Genomic DNA, 19544 nt, shown 5'->3' with positions numbered 1-19544 from the left:
AGAAACCTTAGGAATAATAAAAACAATAAAAAAATAAAATAAAATGGAGTAGAAAATAGAAATAGAAAGGGAAAGGCACACACAGAGGGAATGTGAGAGAGAAGAAGGTGTGGGGGAGGGAAGAAATTTGAAGAAACAGCAAAGCAAGTTTCCATTTTGATGCTTATTTTTTACCATATGGCAATGTGAGTCATGTCACTTGCCTAGGCTATCACCTACCACTGATAATTCCATGCCTTGTTATTAACCCAACCACACCAATTCCCTCTTCTCACAATTTCATGTGCCTCTTGTGTTCTCCAATTCCCTCAAACAACTGCACAACTACACACAAGGGTCGGTGAAAGCCTTGCCTTTACCTTCTCCTTTTCTTTTTGTGAAGTTTGTGTGAGGAGGAGGAGGGGGAATGGTGCTGCTCTGAAAAAGGTCCATTTTTGAGATTGGAAACACAGACCCATTGGCACAGTTGAGGAATCCCTGAAACCAGAATCATATTTGGACAATGGGGTTTAGATGGGCATGTGCCAATGTGTTCTTATCCAAGAGGATTTTGAGTGCATAAGAGATCTAGTGTTTAAGTTGATTCAGGGTCTGAAAATAGGCTGCAGAAAAATCTGTCAAGGATTTTGGTTGTGAACAGTGTTTTTCTCTTTAAATCTCTGCGAAGTTGCTGGAAGGTCACAGGTGATGTTACAATTTAGTTGTTTTTTGTGGTCATTGATTTTTTTGCTTGGTTGCTTTTTGTAGCTACTTTGATATTTATTGGCCTCATTTTTCCTGTGTACACATTCAATGAGGTTTTACTCTCTCTCTCTCTCTCTGTCTCTAATTTGGTTATTAAGTACAACATGAAACCGATTTTATTCACTTTTTATGTTCTTTTGGTTTCTAAAGATTTGTGTTTTCCAAAAACTTTTGTGTCAACTAGTTGCAATTTTCTTTCACAGCTGTGGTTCATGGTTGGTTGATTTATCTGGGATTTGAATGCTGAGTTTGTCATATGCAATTTAGTTTTTTTTTTCTCCTTTTCCTTTTGCACGTTTACTGGGGAACTGAGTTTCTTTCAGCAAATGAATGCACTTTTCTTTTTGTTTTTATATATGAGAAGGATGTCAAACAATCTAGTTTCTTGCTGGAATTTTGTATGACTGGATTTGAGATTCTCTTTCTCAAAAATAGTTGTATGTGGTGCGAGGAATCCGATGCACGAGTTTGGTGTCATCCCAGTAATTTGCCAATAATGTGCTTTATTTTGCAACATGATTTGCTGTGTGCTTTGAAGTGATTTCTTATAGCTAACATTGAAAACTTCTGCAGATATATATTGGCAGTGGCAAATGGCATCCGATCTAAATTCGGGGTTGTCCCAGGAAACGTCTGTTTTTGGGTTGAAAGCATGGGAATTGATGGGGATAATAGTTGGGTTGTTCATTATAATTATTCTCGTGGTGATATCAATATGTCTTACTTCAAGAAAGAAATCTAGAAGAGTCAATGGCATGCTTCCCCTTAGCCATATGTTATCGGTTTCAGATGAGATCAAGGAAATTAGAGTTGATCAAGTTTCAGCCAATAATCATCCTCAGAATGGAGCTTTTGTGAGTCTGTATGACAGGTTTAGTGACAGGGATTCTGAAAAAGTTTTGATCCAAACAAATAACGGGGAAAATAGCAGTCAATCAGGCTCATTTGTTCATCTTAAGAAAGATGATGGCTCTCAATCAGGCGAAGAAAGTGGTGCTAAGTCTGTTTCTACTTACAGGTCTTCTTCACATCCTATAACTGCACCGTCCCCCTTGTGTGGTCTGCCTGAATTTTCTCACCTTGGCTGGGGACACTGGTTTACGTTAAGGGACCTAGAACTTGCAACAAACAGGTTTTCAAAAGACAATGTTATTGGTGAAGGTGGATATGGTGTTGTTTATCAGGGCCAGTTAATCAATGGGAGTCCTGTGGCTGTTAAGAAGCTACTCAATAATCTGTAAGTTTTGACATTAAATTATTTTGTTAGTTACATAATTTATTGTTAATTTCAGCTTCAAACTAGGTCTTTTAATCTCTTGTTTCATGTTTTATTAGCATGTCTGCATGCAGTTGCCAGTTAGTATATCTAATGCTGTTGATGCACATCATGCAGAGGACAAGCTGAAAAGGAATTTAGAGTGGAAGTTGAGGCTATTGGCCATGTGCGGCACAAGAATTTGGTTAGACTTTTAGGCTATTGCATTGAAGGCACTCACAGGTAGCATGTTGTTTTGCCATTTTATTTGGGTTAAACATCATGATGTCCACTTGCCTTTTTATTCTATCTATTTTGGAATCAGCAGAGAGGCAAAGATGAATTGTCATTTGTCACCAATTGTGCACGCATGCGTGTTTAACTGTTTGTGTCTGCTGTCATCATCAATTGGTCATTTGATGGAAATAGTTTACAAAGTTTACAAAATACCTTTTGTAGTACATTGTCAATCTATTAACTGCAATAAACGGTGTTGAGAATTATTTTTAGCACAGAATTTATTAGTTAGTGGTGTCCATGGTTTTATTTTAGGGATTTGCTAACCCACACTTTGTTTTTTAAAAGTAGTATTTTAGAAAGTTATAATTTCGATTTTTTAAAAATACTCCCAAAGTATAGATGGTTAAAATACTCCTTCTAGAAAAGAAGTGTACATTAGCAAAACCCCATAAGAATTTGCTAACAACTTTCTTCTTGATTTCATCGTTTGATTGGAATAATTTACAATCTTACAAAGTAGTATCTTGTAAATCTATTAACCGCAACAAATGATGTTGAGAATTTTTTTCCGCATAGAATCCATTAGTAAATAGTGTTCATGGTTTTATTTTATATTTGCATTTACATACTACTTTTTGGGTACTGTTTGTATAAATTGGATTCTTGATCCCTGGTGAATTCCCTGTTTATTTCAGGTTGCTGGTTTATGAGTATGTTAACAATGGCAATTTAGAGCAATGGCTTCATGGAGCCATGCGGCAGTATGGTTTTCTTACTTGGGATGCTCGGATTAAAATTCTTCTTGGAACAGCTAAAGCGTATGCTTGTTTAGTACCTTTTTTTTTTAAATTTCCTTCTTAGTTTTTGGTGAGTTTCCTTTTACTGATTTATTATTATTCTATTGCAGGCTAGCTTACTTGCACGAGGCAATTGAGCCAAAAGTTGTACATCGAGATATTAAATCAAGCAATATTCTAATTGATGATGACTTCAATGCCAAAATATCTGACTTTGGGCTGGCAAAGTTATTGGGTGCTGGAAAAAGTCATATCACAACTCGAGTAATGGGTACTTTTGGGTAAGCTGTTTGTCTAATGCCTACAGATTAGGGACTTCTTTATGATTCAAAGTACTTTTTCTTGTTATTTCTCACTTTGTAAGACACTATGACTAATGCTGTTTTGCATTTTTTATATATTTTGTAATGCAAAGTGAGTGATTGTATAGTAATCTCGTAGGTTTACCTCTTTCGGTAATCTAATCATGAATTGCACCCTGAGCATACCAGATCAAACTGAATATCAAGCATTTCATTTTGCATTAATATTTATGATTAATTGTCAATTCTGAATATCAACTCTACTGCAACATTGCTGACAATTGTCTGAACCTATAAAATTGACTGAATTGACCTTTTTAACTGCTCTAGTTTTCTAACTATGTTCTTTTTTGTGTCTCAATTGCATTTGTCAGATATGTGGCTCCAGAATATGCCAATTCTGGATTACTAAATGAGAAGAGTGATGTTTATAGCTTTGGGGTATTGCTCCTCGAAGCAATTACTGGAAGAGACCCAGTGGATTATAGCCGACCAGCAACTGAGGTGTGTCACTGGTAACCTGTAAAGAATAAAAGAAATCAATACTCTAATGTGCATGTACTTGTGTAAATTTATTTGTGGATAAAATGATAAGAGTTAAGGAACTTTTCTCTAATGCGTATCTTCACTTGATTTTAAAATGTGAAGAATGATATACATTAGAAATTTCCATGGAGTAGTTGGTAACTTTATTTGTTCTCATAACACTATCTTATCAAACTTCCTTTAATATCATTGGATGGTTGTTGTAGGTAAATTTGGTTGACTGGCTCAAGATGATGGTTGGGAATAGGCGCGCAGAAGAGGTGGTAGACCCTAACATTGAGACCAGGCCATCAACAAGTTCCCTTAAACGTGCCCTTTTGACTGCTTTGAGGTGTGTTGATCCAGATTCTGAGAAAAGACCAAAGATGAGTCAAGTTGTCCGCATGCTTGAATCAGAAGAATATCCCATACCACGCGAGGTTTGAATTCCCATCTATTAAATCACAAGAACCTTCCAACTCTGTGGCAGTTATTTTTTGTTTTAACAATAAAACTTCATCCTGCTCCTTGCAACAAAACCATTAAACTCTTTTTCTGAAGAAACATGATATGTTTCTCAAATGAAGTGGGTGACATTTCAGGATCGAAGACGCCGAAAGAGCCAGGCAGGAAATATGGAGCTGGAGGCCCAGAAGGAGACCTCCGACACAGAGATGACTGAGAATCCAGATTCCAAGTCCAATGGCAGAAGGAACCAAAGGAAGTAGAGCCATGAATCTCAAAGCTAAAGGTACCAATTCCTGGATAAGATACACTATTGGAGGGGCCATTTTTGCATTCTTTTGAGCTTCTGAGTTTGGATAACTGCCACGTTTGACATCAAAGACATGGGAACAGGAACGAGTTACTTTGGGATGGTTTGTATACCTATATTTTGTTGTTATAGCATAGATGTAGATGTTAGAATGTAGATGATTGTGTATTAGTATGGGACTAAAAAGATCCTTACACTACACTAGTGTGTACAGCTCATTGCTATTCATACATGCCCTTTGCTTTTTATTTGTTTCACCACTCATTAGGATCATGAAGGAATTAATGTTTTCTTGTGGAAGATGACATGAAAATTTTACCAAAGCATGAAAGACAGAAAAGATGTGCTTATTGTCTATAAATTGCAGTGAGGAATTTCTTGATTATTATGGTAGGCTCTCTCCACTATTTATTTGTTATGACAGCCACTTTTAATTACTACCACCAAAACCCTGGGAATATAATGCTTATTTTTCGTTTCCTTGACACTACTATAATTTTTTTTTGTTGGTGAATCAAGAATATAATCATAATGTTTGATAATATAAAACCTAAAGGATTGACGTAGTGGTGCAAGGTTCTGTTGTATTCATATGAGTGAGAATAATCTATTTAGCGGGAGAACTTGTGTTTGATTTTCATCATGTATAAAATTCTCTTAAGTCTACGTTATGCATGACACCCGTGGTTTTTAACTTTTAGGATAAAAAAAATAATATAAAAGACAAGGGAAATGAAAGTTTAGGACCCAAATTTTTTTGCATTTGGGATTGAACTTGAGAATTGTTGGTTTTGGTAATAGCAATTCAAGCTTTCATGCGTATTTTCAGCTTTGATTCTGAGGTTCAATAATTGCAGCAACCTCGTGTTAGTGTGTACAACTTAGAACTAAAAGTTATATTTTTCAATTAATTATAAATTTGACTGGATTAGTTTTTTAGACCCAATAAAGTTTTTAAATCTAAAAAAATTAATGATATACGAGTCATGCTAAAATGAATCTCAAAATGGGATGGAACCGGAGACTTGTTGGAGACCTTGTCCTTCAGCACATGTGACGATGACACTTGAACCTAAATCATTTTAATATGGGTGAATTAGGTAAAACTAGTTTTTAATGAGGTGAAACTTATTAAAATTAATTATGACTCCTAAACATTCAGTAGGTGAGATGATGATGACCGGAGACTTAAACCTAAATCATTTCACATAAAGTTCAAAACATGGGTGAATAAGGCTAAATTAATTTTGAATTTTAAAATTTCAGTATCAGACTTTAGCTGAATGCCCGCTGCTATCATCTCAGTGAAAAGCTTTCACCATCTAGTCCTCTCAACAAGCAAACAAGATGGCCTAATTAATAACTTTTCAAATTTCTATAATTAAATAAGCATCATTGCCAAATTTTGATTTACATAAACAACTAAACTTGGCAAGGTGCAGTCTCTCTGTTTTGAGTTAATTAATAGGATTTTTCCCTCGTGTATATATGCAGACGTAGCAGCTAGATACCTTGTCATGGATAGAAAATAATTTTGTTGCGAATATCGTCTTAAATATGCAAGTCAACCGTAAAAGACCCAACAACAACCTTCTCAATTGTTCCCATTCTGCATGCAACACTAGTATTTAATAACATGTTCATTTCGTAACGTATCATTCGATTCTTCTGAAACAAATATAACAATCATGAAAATAGTAAACATGCATTCTACCAATCAACCAAAAGAACAAAAGTGTTCAATTGCACGCCGCATGAATCATAACCATGAAATTAACTATTTTATGTATAGTAAGAGTAAATAGTACCAAAGGATTTTTACACTTCTCATTTGATAACAATTTGTCATGTACAGCATGTTGATTTTTACAATAAATATCTTAAAATTTATACTAATAATAACTTCTGATTAATTTATAGCATAAAATTGTCAATTGTGAGAGTACATAAAAATTAAACTAGTATAATAAAACTTTCTTAAATACTCTAGTTGGTCATTATTCATGATGAGGACCTCAACAGTATCATAATATGAATTCATGGTATACGTGGAAAGCTAACTGTTTTCTTGAATCTCCTTATACTGCAACAGCAGGTGCTTTTCCTTTTCCTCTGGGGTCATGAAAGCCAGGATAGGGAAGGACTTTCCAATCCCCATAGGGGTCTTAAAGAGTATCTTCTGCCCCTTAGGATCTTCAATGCTCATCTCAGTTATTGGCACCCACAGCATCATCTGCTTGCTCTTAATGCCACTCATTTTCTTCATCCTAAACTTCTCCACATAGCCAGTGACCTCAACAGCATAGCTCACCCTCGTGTTGGTTCCCTCAAAGAAATGCTCATAAGGTGCCTTCTGCTTCATCCACACAAACCCAGTTTCTCTAACCCTACCACACTCCACCAGGTCTTGCAAGGGAAGAACACCCTTTGGGAAACCCAACTCTTCTAAGAGCTCTATGGAGTGGCGATAACACTCTTCAGAACCATACACTATCTCTGCCCCTGAACGCTCCTTTACCACACTAGCCATCTCAACAATTAATTAAGAGTCTTCAACTTCAACCAATGTGATGTTAATCAAAGGCATAACTTACCATTTATATAATAATAAGGCTCTACAAAAAAGTTAAGCAGATTGGCCTGTTTTAAATGCAGTGGTTCACCCATTTGCTTCTACCATTTATGGTTTAGTGGTTTTTTGTTTGTTTACCTACATATGAATTAATATATCATATATGATGGTTAGATTAAGCTAAGGTTCAATTATAGCTCTGCCTAAATTAAAGAACTTAGCACAATCAATTTAAAGTCAAAAGTAAATGTATTAAAATAATAATAAATAATACATGTACTAACAATATAAAAGAAAATGTTTGATAAACACGTGTAAGGTTATCTAACATCTAGATAGAAAGAGAAAGAAAAAAAATAAAACAATATAAACGTAATAGTCTTTATGATGTGAGAAAAAATAGAGATAGATAAAAATAAAAAGTATTAATGAAATATTTAAAATAAAGAATAATTCACATATCATTATTCCTATATAATTTTCTTTTATATTTTCATTCAATTGTCATGTATGATAAATATATTATTACTTATAATACATATTTATTAAATTCTTAAAATAATAATAAAACGTCAACAAAGTTTTTTTTACGGTGGTCAATGAGTTTAAGTTGAATTTATTTTAATGTTATTTTAAACTTTTAATTAGTTAGATGTGTCTTTAAGTATTGTACTCACCTAAGAATTATTCGTTTTATTTGCCATAAAAAAAGATCAAACTTAAGTGTTGATGTTAGGAATCTACTGAAATAAGTAGGTGGATTTTGTTAGAAATAGGTGAAACTATGTACTAACTTTCATGACTGACTTATTGTGGTGGGGTTAGGAATGGACTTTACAGTATGAACAAAATTAGAGTCTTCTTATATACATTTTAAAGAATAAAACGGAAATGTGTCGATGTTGTTGAGGCTGGCAGCAACGTAGGCAACCTGTCGTTGTTAACTGCAGGAAAACGTGTGAAGTTTCAATTTGAATTATCTACCAGAACATAGATTCATGAATCATGATTACATGTTCGTGTGTCTTTTTTTTATTATTATTCAGTTGATCGAAACATGGATTCAAAACTAATCTGCCGAGACATTTTAAATTAAAGGATGTGAATCTCTTTCGTTCAGACCAAATTAGTTGGTGTGATATACATATATTAATATGAAAAAAATATAATTATCCTGTTATTCAATAATAATTTATCATGTTATTAAATAATTTTAGCATATCTTTAATTTATTATCAAAATTAAAACATACTATACACTTCATTACATAAAAATATTAGTATTTTTTTTGTCACATTCACATTTATTAAAATTTAACTATTTTTAACCATTTTTGGTTGAAAGGGTAAATGATCGGGTTGTAACTATAGAGTATCAATAATTTTTAAGCAAATAAACTTTTCAAGCTAGGCTTACCAACACACTATCTCTCCCATTCTTCCACAATGGTATCAAAATCAATAGGAAACTGCTAGGGGTACTTAGTATTTTTGTTGGTATATCCAGCATAACATGTAAAATTCTGATTTTATCTTTTTGTAAGTTTAATATGGGTTGACAAATCGTAACTGGCTTATAGGATTTTTTATTTTTTTTTAAAAAATATAATTTACGAATTAACTTAAAATTAATGATCTAAGTAGAAATCAAATTTGTGACTTTTAGGTTATTAGTACAATACTCTAATCAATTGAGCTAATAAACTAATTATATTATAAAATAATTAATGTCGTTATATATAACACTAAAATTTCTAATTATATTTAATGCACATGTAAATTTATATAATAAATTTTGTGATAATTAATTTTTATCTAATAATTAATTTGTTTACACATATAAATTGTAAACAAAAATCATAGGTTTAATAAAAATTTACATATGTAAAAAAAATACCAAATTTATTTAATTATCAATTTATGTAATAAACATCTAAATACATCATTCAATTAAATATCATATTTGTTTAATTTTCAATTACTGTAATAAACATCAAAATACATTATTTAATTAAATATCAAATGTGTTTAACTATTAATTATTGTAATAAACATCTAAATACATTCAATTAAATATCAAATTTTATAAATAAATTAAATGTATAAAAAAAATCAAAACATATGGATGGAAAATATGTATATTTTGAATTTTTTTAATATACTTCTCTTCTTCTCCGGCGACGAAAAACCACTAAACTTCATTGTATATTCGTAAACAACGTATGTACATCACCAGCGACAACAAACACCCACAAAAGGACGCTAAAGGAAGCAAGTTCCACTAAGGGAGTGCGATTTTATGAAGAAAAAAAAAAGGTGCTCAAAAATGAAAAAACTAATATGCTATTTATAATCGAAAATATCCATAAAGGCATTTTCGATATTTTAGAAAATTATTGGATGTATCGACAAAAATGTTAGGTGCTTCAAGCAGTTCCCAAATCCATATCGAAGGGAAGATCTATAAGCCCAAAACAGGAGATTATAAGATTCGAAATAATAAAAGTAAGAAAAAGGAGTCAAACAAAAGAATGCCAATAAATGAATGAAAGCAAGATTTGTGTCATCTGAAACTCACTTAAAATACTTTGGAGATTGAAAGACAAGTTACAACAAGAGCGCCATAGCATCAAGGTATTTTTAGACAAACAGGTCGGTTAAGGTCACTAACACTCTCTCTTTCACTCATGGACAAGAATTCATACACAAATTCTAACAATGGTTTATTTGAGCAGAAAGTGATAACTTAAAACAATGCTCCCCTTATAGTTTTCTTTTTCATTTAAATCAACTTGAGTGATAATAAAATAACGTTGTCAAAATTTTAAAATTAGCGAGATCCCTAATTCTTGATTTGATTGGTTAAACCAGTCAGTTTTAATCAAAGACCAACTCAACTTTTCAATTGTTTATTTAAACATTTTTATTACGTAAAATTTGAATAACCTTGTGATATACTCCCTTTTTTCTTATTTGTGATATACTCTTCGATTAACCTTGAGAAAGCTTCCGCCATGAAAACTATAAGACCAACAAAAAAAAACGCCAAACAAAATAACCCAATAAACGCATGGTTCAAGTTAAATGTATTGTTATTAAGGGAATTGTTTTGTGCACCCAATATTTTTTTTATTTTTTTCAAAATTAATAATAACACTCTAATCAATTGAATAAATAAGTCAATTATGTTATAAAATAATTAATACTACTATATATAACACTAAAATTTCTAATATATATTTAATGTACATATAAATTTACATAATAAATTTTGTGATAATTAATTTTGGTACATTAGAAATTTTAGTGTTATATATAATAACATTAATTATTTTATAATATAATTAATTTATTAGCTTAGTTAATTAGGACATCATATTAACTTGAATGTTATAGGTTATAAATTTTATTAATTTTAAATTAATTCGTAAAACATATACTAAATTGATAATCTGTATGGACCCATACACATCATGAATATATAAATTTGTTAAGAATAATTTTGAAAATAACAAAAATTGTTGAGAGTACAAGAAAAAATGCTGGGTGCACAAAATAATTATATGTTACTAAACTATATTCAACCAGATCTGTTTTCTGTTGCATCGTGCATGGCACCATCCGTAAATAACAAAACCTTTTGATATACCATTGTAGAGGTTAAAAAACTTAGAAAGTGACAACAACTTGGTAAGAAATAAGTGATCAGTGTCTTCTCGAATTAGATTCTAAGAAAATAATTGAGCTAAAAGACAAACTAATAAGTATCTTAAATTCGCATTGTGATGCTGTCGAACAAATTTAGAAAAAGTTTCAAGTTTCAACGGTAAAACTTAACGACATCAAAAAGGAAAAAAAAGAAGCATGCTTCTAGATTCCCTACGCGTTGAGAAGAAACCTCTCTTTGAAATAGTAAAGCAACTAGACATGTGATGTACATGACAAGTAATATTATAAATTCACTTGTACACGGCTTATAGGAAAAACAAACAAACAAATACAAATTAATAAGTATTCAAACCATAAACTTAACCATCTATGATAGGCTCTTGCCACCTACCATCACTATTTTTTTTATATCAGCTATAACATGCTTAGTTGAGATACAAATATAATAACGCAAAATATACTTTAATACTATATGCTTCAGATTATGTAATACTGACACGTGTCACAAGGACAATTGGTCAACGCACTCCAGTCTGAAAGAAGAAATGAATGATTTTGGAATTTACATGTTTTTATTACATCTTGGGTGCTTCCTTTGAGTGAACAGAACGAGTATTCAGTAGAGGCTGTAGAGCTTTCACTATAATGCTCATATTTGGTCGAAACTCAGCTTCATATTGCACACACAATGCAGCAACAGCAGCCATCTATTACAAAATACAAAAATAATTCGATGAAATGAAAACTATTAACATGTTTCTCTTAAATAATCGTGTGGTTTGCAAGAAAAAAAAATGTCAAAATAGCATATAGCATATATTTCTTTAAAGCCTATTAAGAATAGAATAAAATGTTTGCAAGCAAAATGTACAAAAGCAAGCGTTTTGGAGTTGAACTAAAAGCCTAAATTACCTTTGCAACTGATTTTGAAGGGTACTCTCCCTTTAGTCTAACATCAACACACTGCTTCACCTTATCTTCACTAAGCTTTGGTGTTGCCTGATAAAATCCAATGAACACAAATCACAATGTGCAAAATGCAAAAATTGTAAGGGAAAGAATAAACAAAAATAAATATTAACGGAACAGAAACAAGTAAATATTGGTACCCAAGTCACAAGGCTTTGCTGTCCTCGTGGCAGTGTATGATCCACTGGTTTACGCCCCGTTAAGAGTTCCAGCAGTATAACTCCAAAGCTATAAACATCACTTTTTGAAGTGAGTTGTCCAGTCATTGCATATCTGTCATAAAAAAATCAAGCCCAATAAATTATAAAAAAACCACAACTTGTGTAAAGAGAGTTAATAATTGGCCCTAAAGTGGATTGAAGTTCAGTACATCACTGTCCAAAGATATTTCTAATTTACAATTAATCAGTTTCATGTTTACTCAATTGTGATTTTCATATTCTCTTATTCCAGTTTTTTCATCTTTCAACTTAAGCAGAAATTCTTTATCATATCCGGTCTTCTGTATGTGAAAAAGCAAGCATTCACTGCAAAAGAAGGTCAAATTAGGCTTCCAGGAATAACTTACTCTGGAGCATGATAACCAAAGGTCCCAAGAACACGAGTAGAATGAAGACGTGCTGCTGCATCAGGGGCTTGATTTGACAAATCAAAATCAGCAACCTTTGCAACATCATCATCAAAAAGAAGTATGTTACTAGACTTAATGTAACGATGGATGATATGAATCTCTGCCTTTTCATGAAGATATTCAAGTCCCCTGGCTGCTCCAACAGCAATTTTAACTCTCTGAGCCCATGAGAGAACTGGACCAGGTTGTGCACCCTTGACACCTTTGCGTCCTATATCCACAATTATAATAAAGTTGCATATATAATGAAGAAATTAGTGGGGTGTGTAATGAAGAAATTAGTGGGGTGTGTAATGAAGAAATTAGTGGGGTGTGTAAGATCTTTTCATGCTGTTTTCATCCAATCAGTAAAAATTAAAAGATTAGTGGGTGATCATGTGGATAAAAAATTAAAAACATCTGATTGATGGTATAATTTAAAAGCTGTTAAGTTTCATTTCCAAGGATGACGTTGTTTTCAAAATCACAGGCTAAACCAGTTACAAGTTTCTATAGAAAATCAGCCAGCATTGATCTCAAAATTATAATAATAAAGTTTGAACATATCTGTATAACATGCAGAAAAAGAGAGATAGATAATGCAGTACAATTTATGACTAACCATGTAGAATATCGTGAAGGGATCCTTTAGGAGCATACTCGTAGGCAAGGGCACGGAAAGGACCATCAACACAATAGTTAACAAGCTCGACAACGTTTTCATGCTTTAGCCTTGATACGATGGAGACCTACAAAAGATGGGAATCAGAAGTACTGAATAAAAACATATTCCCTTTTACAGTCTTATCACTAAAAGTTTACAACTGCAATTGAACCAAACCTGAGAAAGAAATTCCTGCTCTGGCTGATTACTGGAATCTAACTTTTTTATTACTACTGCATGCCCATTTTTCAATGTGGCTTGATATACTTTCCCATATGCACCCTCACCAATGAAATATTTTGAGCCAAAATTATCTGTCAAAGACTTCAATTCATCTACTGTGATGGAAGGGACAGCAATAGGTTGAAAATTTATAGTCCGAGGAGCAGTTACTGCTGTGTGTCTTCCATGATAACTGGGGTTCCCTGCATTGTATTAACAGATTAAGACCAAACGAAAGTGGAGCCAAAATGAAAACAAGAGTTATGAACTGCTAACAGAAGTATAAATATACAATTAATACTACTACAATCACTTGAACTAGAAGACTTAGGACAGGCCATTTTCCGAACATCTCAATTTAGAAGGTGATCACTTGAGAATGGCACAAAAAAAGATATAAGAATCGCATGAAATGCCAATGACTTCAAGATCAAATTGTTGTATAAGAATTTGTACAGATTGTAGACACAAAGCATGAACCTTGCGATTCAAATCATGTCATTGACTTGTATGAAATTAAATGTAAGAATTAAGAATCATAAAATAGAAAATTTTAAAGGTGGAAAAAAGAATGGAAATGGTGGATTACCAGTAGGAGTGCTTTGCATGAAAGGTCCTCTGTCAGCAACTGTAACACTATCATCTCCTTTGCAGAAGCCAAAGCAACCCATGAACCTCTATCTGGAGGTAAGTTTCAATATAACCGGTTAAGTCACTGAAAGAAGTATCAATAAGACTAGGCACACTTTCTCTGAGGATAAACAACACCAAACATAAACAAAAGAAAAGAACCAATCAACCACCACCTATGCAAATGTGGTTAGGCTGTTATCTCATGCTAGTGTATATACAATGTCTTAACATACTTCTAGAAGAATTTTGAAGTTCTCACACTGTGGAATCACCTTTTCGGCATTTATGATCAACTCAAAACTTTTGATCAATGATCATTTGCTTTTCCGGACAGAAACTTAATTACAACATTGATCGTTATAACATTGTTCAGAATTTCACATGATGAGAATATGGAAAGCAAATTATAAATTGACATAGTATTTTTTTTCATCTTTTTCCCCTTCGATCGTATAAACTAAATAGTCATTTTAATTTTTCAAAAGAAATAAAGCACTAGGAACACAAACATAAATTGCACCATTAAAAAAACTATAGACAAGACAAGGAAACAAAATTTAGAGATGAACTAACAAGCCCTTTGTCAGTAACTTTGCAGCAACATGATAAAATAAAATGAAAGAGAAGAAAAATACTTAGGCTCTTCCAAAACCACTAAAGGGAATTATAAGAAAAGTAGCCTCTCTCGGCTTTAAGGTTTTTCCCCTTCACATGGACAATAAAGGGGACACACATTCCCATTAATCTGTTGTTGCATGACAGAACACCAAATTACATGCAATTAGTCAAAGTGCAAACAGGAACACCGACAAATGAATTAAAATTCAGAAGAAGAAAAAAATCACTAACCATCCCCACAAATAAAAACCGGCAGCGGCACATTATATTACTCCCAATAAACAAATGTCGTGAAAGCAAATTTCACTTTCAAAAAACGATTAAAAAAAAAACACCAGAAAGGTTTACGGTTACATTCTATTACTCTTAAACTTTGGAAAGGCAGAAAGTATAAAATTTCTTATTTCTATTATTTATATATAAACCCCGAAAGGGTAACACTGCCCAAACAAACAAACAAACATGCAGAACCACCTTAATCATGTCCCAGAAAATAAATAAATAAACAACTTCAAAGACAATTAGCCCCAAAAAGTAATAAGCAAGCATGAAACCAAAGTGATTAAAGAGAATTCTGGGTTTTAAATAAAAAAATATTACAGATGGACTTTGTAAAAAAATTCATTCTTTTATGTAGAGACAGAGTTGAACCCAAAAATTATTTTTTTTCAAAAAAGAAAAAATTCCAAGTCTCGATATTCGTGCGTGTTGATGAGATGAGAAGAAAAGGGTAACAGACCAAACGGTTAAAGGAACAAAACAAAAACAGAGAAACGAAAACCCAGAGAGAAGAATCGGTGTTATGAAAGGGAAAAAAAAAAAACCACCTTTTAGATGAGTAGAAAGCGAAGACGGTGTGATTGCAGTGTTTGTGCTGTTTGGAGCACAAAATGGATGAAGAAGTTGAAATTTGAAGGGAAAGAAGAAGAAGAAGAGGTGCGTTGTGTTATGTTATGTGTCTGCGTAGAAGAACAGAACAGACCAGAAGAGACCAACCTTGACTTCACCGAGACACCTCTTATGAACATCACCAAACCAAACGCTATTTATTCACATTTATTACAACCGCTGCCTTTGCCTTTGCCTTTGCCAAGTCAACAAACTCAAAAGCCCGTTTCCGAAACGGCGGGCACTTTCTTCTCTTTTTTTATCCTTTTTTTTTTCTTTTCTTTATTCACGATTCTCCATTGCAAATGGTCCAGTCAATGAAAGAATGAAGAGCTTTTTAAAACTTTAACAAAAATTTAATTTCTTCATTCAAATAAATAAATAATATAATAAGAGTTTAAAATACATTTATATAATTATATTATTATTTAATTATAAACTGTTATTTATAATAAGTTTGTTTATTTTTATATATATGATTATTTTATGTATGCTATTAATTAAAATCATAAAAAAGTACATTATCGTTCATTTTTTCTTAATCATTTTCTTTCCTCAAAAACAATTATAAGAAACACGTAATTTACGTATCTAATTAATGTTCCAATTTGTAAATCTAGTTGTTGCCTGTCTGTGTCTGCCACTGTCAATCGATACTACCCACAACCAAGACATTCAATAAATAATAATATAACTTTTGTAACTTGTATTCCGTTTTGATACAATTTAAAGAAAAATTAAACTCAAAGTTAGTCTCAAACACAAAGCTTTTTGAACTTTTGCTTTACCATTTTCATATTTATTTATAGTGTTATAATAAAGTAAATGCACTCTGAACATTAATTTCAAGTTATGTATTGTTTAATTTTAACTTCTAAATTTGTTTATATATACGGGAGGGATCAGACCTCATCAAAAGAGATTTTGGATCTTATAATTTGATGGTTTGGGAGAAGACAACTCTCACCATCTACTACAAAGGATAATTAGATTGTGACTTAATATCATTAGAGTACCCTGAAAATTAATCAAATCAAATCAAACAAACAAAATAAATAGGAAAATACATGAGCCACTGTCGGTAATGTTTCTACTTTCTTTCAACTTTATTCTATAATCGTTTCACATTAAAGCATGGTTATCGGTTGATTAATTATTCGTTCTAGATCATAAAAGTGTAAAAACAAGAGACAAATGTGCACATGAGAGACCCAAAAGCTGTAAGAACACACTGACCAAATCGGATCAAGGTAATACACATGCGAAACAACAAATCATACTTAAAATTATCCAATAACAAAACAACCTCCGAAAATCACGTGAGGCGAGAAAGACGTATCCTCTCTATATGCACGTACAAAATCAAGGGATGAATGAGAAATCCTCAATATAAAAGGGCCAGAGACGATAACACAAATTAATGTCTTTACTCTCCAATTTCATCACTTCACTCATTCTCAAAATGACTTAAGTACCAAAGTTTACATTAAAAGAAGATTAAAAAAATGATTTTTTTTTGTTGACATCAAGATTATCATCCAACCAAGAGTCGAGCGAGACTCATTACACTAATTATTATTTATTTATTTATTATGATTTTATTATACATTTTTAAAAAATAAAATTACAATTCTTTACTTTAGTGACAAATCCGAGCACTATGCTACCTTTATCCTTTATTTTTTTCTGTATAGCATTTTAAATTAATTATTATAAAACTTAACAAATTTATTATATATATATATATCAGTTTGTAATTAAATTAAATATTGAGTGTATGGACTATTTCATCATTTTATTACTAAACCTGGAATTATTTATGTTTTTCATTTATCAATTAAAAGTTTTAAATAATTAGTTCACGAAAAAGTTGTTCAAAACAGTTTTGCGTTAACTAAATGCTATACAGCAAAAATGGATAAAGATAGCATAGTGCTCGTATTGTTGTCATGCAACTTTTAGAAGCCTTTGGTTGGAATTGCATTTGTGATGCTGGATTTGGCTGGCTTATGATGGCATTTTTGTTAAAGATTCCATCTATATTTTCTAATTTTTTATTTGGGTTATTCACATATAAAAAATAGTACTGTTTTAATTGCGAAATGTGTATATCACCTTTTGTAAAGTTAAAGGTCAATTTGGTTGAAATATCATTTTGATTTCGTCTTTTTATTTATTTGGATACATGCGAATTGGAATCGCAAAATGCACATGTTAAAGAGCTACCCACGAAACAACCAGGAGATGCAACTACAATAAAAGTTCTGTCAAAAATCAAATGTATCGGTCAAGTCAACCAATTTGTGCGTGTTTCTGTTGGGAAGGTTCCAAATCATGGTTTTGGTAAAAAAAAAATGTTTATCATAACTATTATCCAAATCATGTTTTTGTGTGATTTACAGTTTCTTAAGTGAAATCTAAACATACTAATTCTTACTTAATGGACTTTCTGGTTAAGTATAAATTTTTTACTGTTTGTAGCGAAGTTATGTTAATGTTTATTTTTTAAAATGATGGTCAAAAAAATTAATTATGTTTATGTACTTCATGATGAAAAAAAATGTATTGAAAACTTAACTCTAATTTATCAGTATAACTTCTGTTGATAATTGAGAATAAAAGTTAGAAGACAGAAAACTACAGCCTAACAAAGAAATTTAATTATGATTGAGTTTAGGAGGATAGTGTCATGTATAATATTCATATTGGTCGTGCATTAGATCATCGTAAGTTTTATTTTCGTCTCAATGGTGAGACATGAAAAGCCTGCACCTTTTCTACCACGAGGAGCTAGTATATTCAATTGAACTAGAGCATAATTAGGCAAAAGATTTTGCCAACACAGTTTTATGCTGTGTGTGAACCTAAAAAATAGTTGGTAATTGAATTCTACACATCTCCCATTTTTTTAAAAATTCCAACTTACCCCTTCTATCTTCTTCCTCTGCAGCCACAGCCTATTCATGTTGTTCTCTTATTCCTGCAGTGCAAGTCCAGATCCCCTTTTCAATTTTTCTTTTCTTCTCCAACTCTTCTTCTCACAATCATCAAAGCTACAAAGTAAATTCAACTTGATGCTGCAAAAGTCCCTCTTCACTCTATAAGTAGGTTTTAACGCATCCACATTCACATTGTGGATTTGTTTCTGGAACAAGTATTCTGTAAGGGTATAAATATTTTTACAAAATGACTCTTTTTAAAGGATAATTATTATAGAACATCTTTTTCATACAAAAAAATGTTATTTGAAACGATCATTTCAAAAGGTACAAATTGTACTTCCAGAAAGACTATTCCGAATTGTTATTTTTGCTTCTAGAATGATCCATTCATAAGTCAAAATAGTACTTTTTGAAATGGCGTTTTTGAAAGTTGCAAAATACACTTTTGAAAAAACTACTTCGAATTGTAGTTTTTGCTTCCGAAATGGGTTTTTCGTAAGCCTAATACTGATTTATAGAAATCTCCTTTTCAGAATATATAAAATACATTTCTAAAAAGGTTGTTCTAAATTTTAAAAGACGTCTTTTGAAATGGTCTTTCTATAAGCAAAAATACTTTCAGAACAGCCCTTCCAGAAGCTTTTTTGCTTAAGTAAAGGTCCTTCCAAAAGGATTTTTTGTTTACGGAATTGTCATTCTGGAAGCTATTTTACTGTTAATTAAATAGGATTAGAGAAGCTACTTACCTTCTTTGGAGGAGGAACGAGAATGAGGGAGTGAGAGGGAGATGTTGTCACGGGTGGTGGCCGTCGAAGGATATGCCATTGCAGGAGGTGTTAGAATTGAGGGAAGGGAGAAGGGAGGTGTTAGGGTTGAGAGATGAGAAGTGAAAATTTCATCAAGAGTATAATGGTCTTTTGATTGAATAATCGGATGTGTGAAATTTAAGTCCCAAAATAGTTTTATCCTCTATTCCTTTGTCATGAGGCTTATGCAAATTGGGCCCTCGTTATGACTTGCGAGAACTTGTGGACTTTATTTGTGCACCCAACATTTTTCTTGTACATCTAACAATTTTTTGTTTTTTCCAAAATTATCCCTGCTAATAAAAGGATTCGTA

The 19544-nt window shown here is 32.1% G+C and overlaps 3 protein-coding genes across 9 annotated transcripts; 1 reads left to right on the top strand and 2 right to left on the bottom strand.

The window, feature by feature from the left end:
• The first annotated feature begins 796 nt into the window (after window positions 1-796).
• On the top strand, window positions 797-5023 carry LOC100793499 (probable receptor-like protein kinase At5g18500). Its single transcript, XM_006600340.4, has 8 exons — window positions 797-1226; window positions 1318-1981; window positions 2138-2242; window positions 2935-3057; window positions 3147-3317; window positions 3713-3842; window positions 4091-4303; window positions 4466-5023. The coding sequence occupies exons 1-8, from the start codon at window positions 1001-1003 to the stop codon at window positions 4589-4591; spliced, it is 1758 nt and encodes a 585-aa protein (XP_006600403.2). The 5' UTR covers window positions 797-1000; the 3' UTR covers window positions 4592-5023.
• A 1420-nt stretch (window positions 5024-6443) lies between these two features.
• Window positions 6444-7210, bottom strand: LOC100800384 (uncharacterized). The gene has a single exon (NM_001253975.3). It carries the CDS (start codon window positions 7166-7168, stop codon window positions 6695-6697), a length of 474 nt encoding a protein of 157 aa, NP_001240904.1. The 5' UTR covers window positions 7169-7210; the 3' UTR covers window positions 6444-6694.
• A 3850-nt stretch (window positions 7211-11060) lies between these two features.
• PTI1B (Pti1 kinase-like protein) lies at window positions 11061-15757 on the bottom strand. 7 transcript variants are annotated; one of them, NM_001248200.2, is made up of 8 exons: window positions 15591-15736; window positions 13933-14024; window positions 13299-13546; window positions 13080-13206; window positions 12416-12689; window positions 11988-12120; window positions 11791-11877; window positions 11061-11585 (listed from the first exon to the last, which is right to left on the bottom strand). In NM_001248200.2, exons 2-8 carry the CDS (start codon window positions 14012-14014, stop codon window positions 11454-11456), a joined length of 1083 nt encoding a protein of 360 aa, NP_001235129.1. In that variant the 5' UTR covers window positions 14015-14024; window positions 15591-15736; the 3' UTR covers window positions 11061-11453. The 7 variants fall into 7 exon arrangements, with proteins under 7 accessions (NP_001235129.1, NP_001338979.1, XP_040866859.1 ...); NM_001352050.1 differs by having other exon boundaries at window positions 15422-15712; XM_041010925.1 differs by having other exon boundaries at window positions 11145-11585; window positions 13933-14020; window positions 15422-15757.
• Between the last annotated feature and the right edge of the window lie 3787 nt (window positions 15758-19544).

This window comes from Glycine max, chromosome 17 (genome assembly GCF_000004515.6).
Source record: "Glycine max cultivar Williams 82 chromosome 17, Glycine_max_v4.0, whole genome shotgun sequence".
Lineage (NCBI taxonomy): Eukaryota > Viridiplantae > Streptophyta > Magnoliopsida > Fabales > Fabaceae > Glycine > Glycine max.
The sequence above is the reverse complement of the archived record's forward strand: the minus strand, read 5'-3'. Positions and strand labels throughout refer to the sequence as shown.

Coding starts and splice junctions, on each gene's coding strand:
- PTI1B (XM_041010925.1), bottom strand. CDS start 14,014: ATGGGTTGCTTTGGCTTCTGCAAAGGAGATGATAGTGTTACAGTTGCT. Junction 12,690..13,079: donor CCTTCACGATATTCTACATG/GTTAGTCATAAA, acceptor TTGTGGATATAG/GACGCAAAGGTGTCAAGGGT. Junction 11,878..11,987: donor AGCAAAGCCTTGTGACTTGG/GTACCAATATTT, acceptor GGATTTTATCAG/GCAACACCAAAGCTTAGTGA.
- LOC100793499 (XM_006600340.4), top strand. CDS start 1,001: ATGCAATTTAGTTTTTTTTTTCTCCTTTTCCTTTTGCACGTTTACTGG. Junction 1,227..1,317: donor ACGAGTTTGGTGTCATCCCA/GTAATTTGCCAA, acceptor AAACTTCTGCAG/ATATATATTGGCAGTGGCAA. Junction 4,304..4,465: donor AATATCCCATACCACGCGAG/GTTTGAATTCCC, acceptor GTGACATTTCAG/GATCGAAGACGCCGAAAGAG.
- LOC100800384 (NM_001253975.3), bottom strand. CDS start 7,168: ATGGCTAGTGTGGTAAAGGAGCGTTCAGGGGCAGAGATAGTGTATGGT.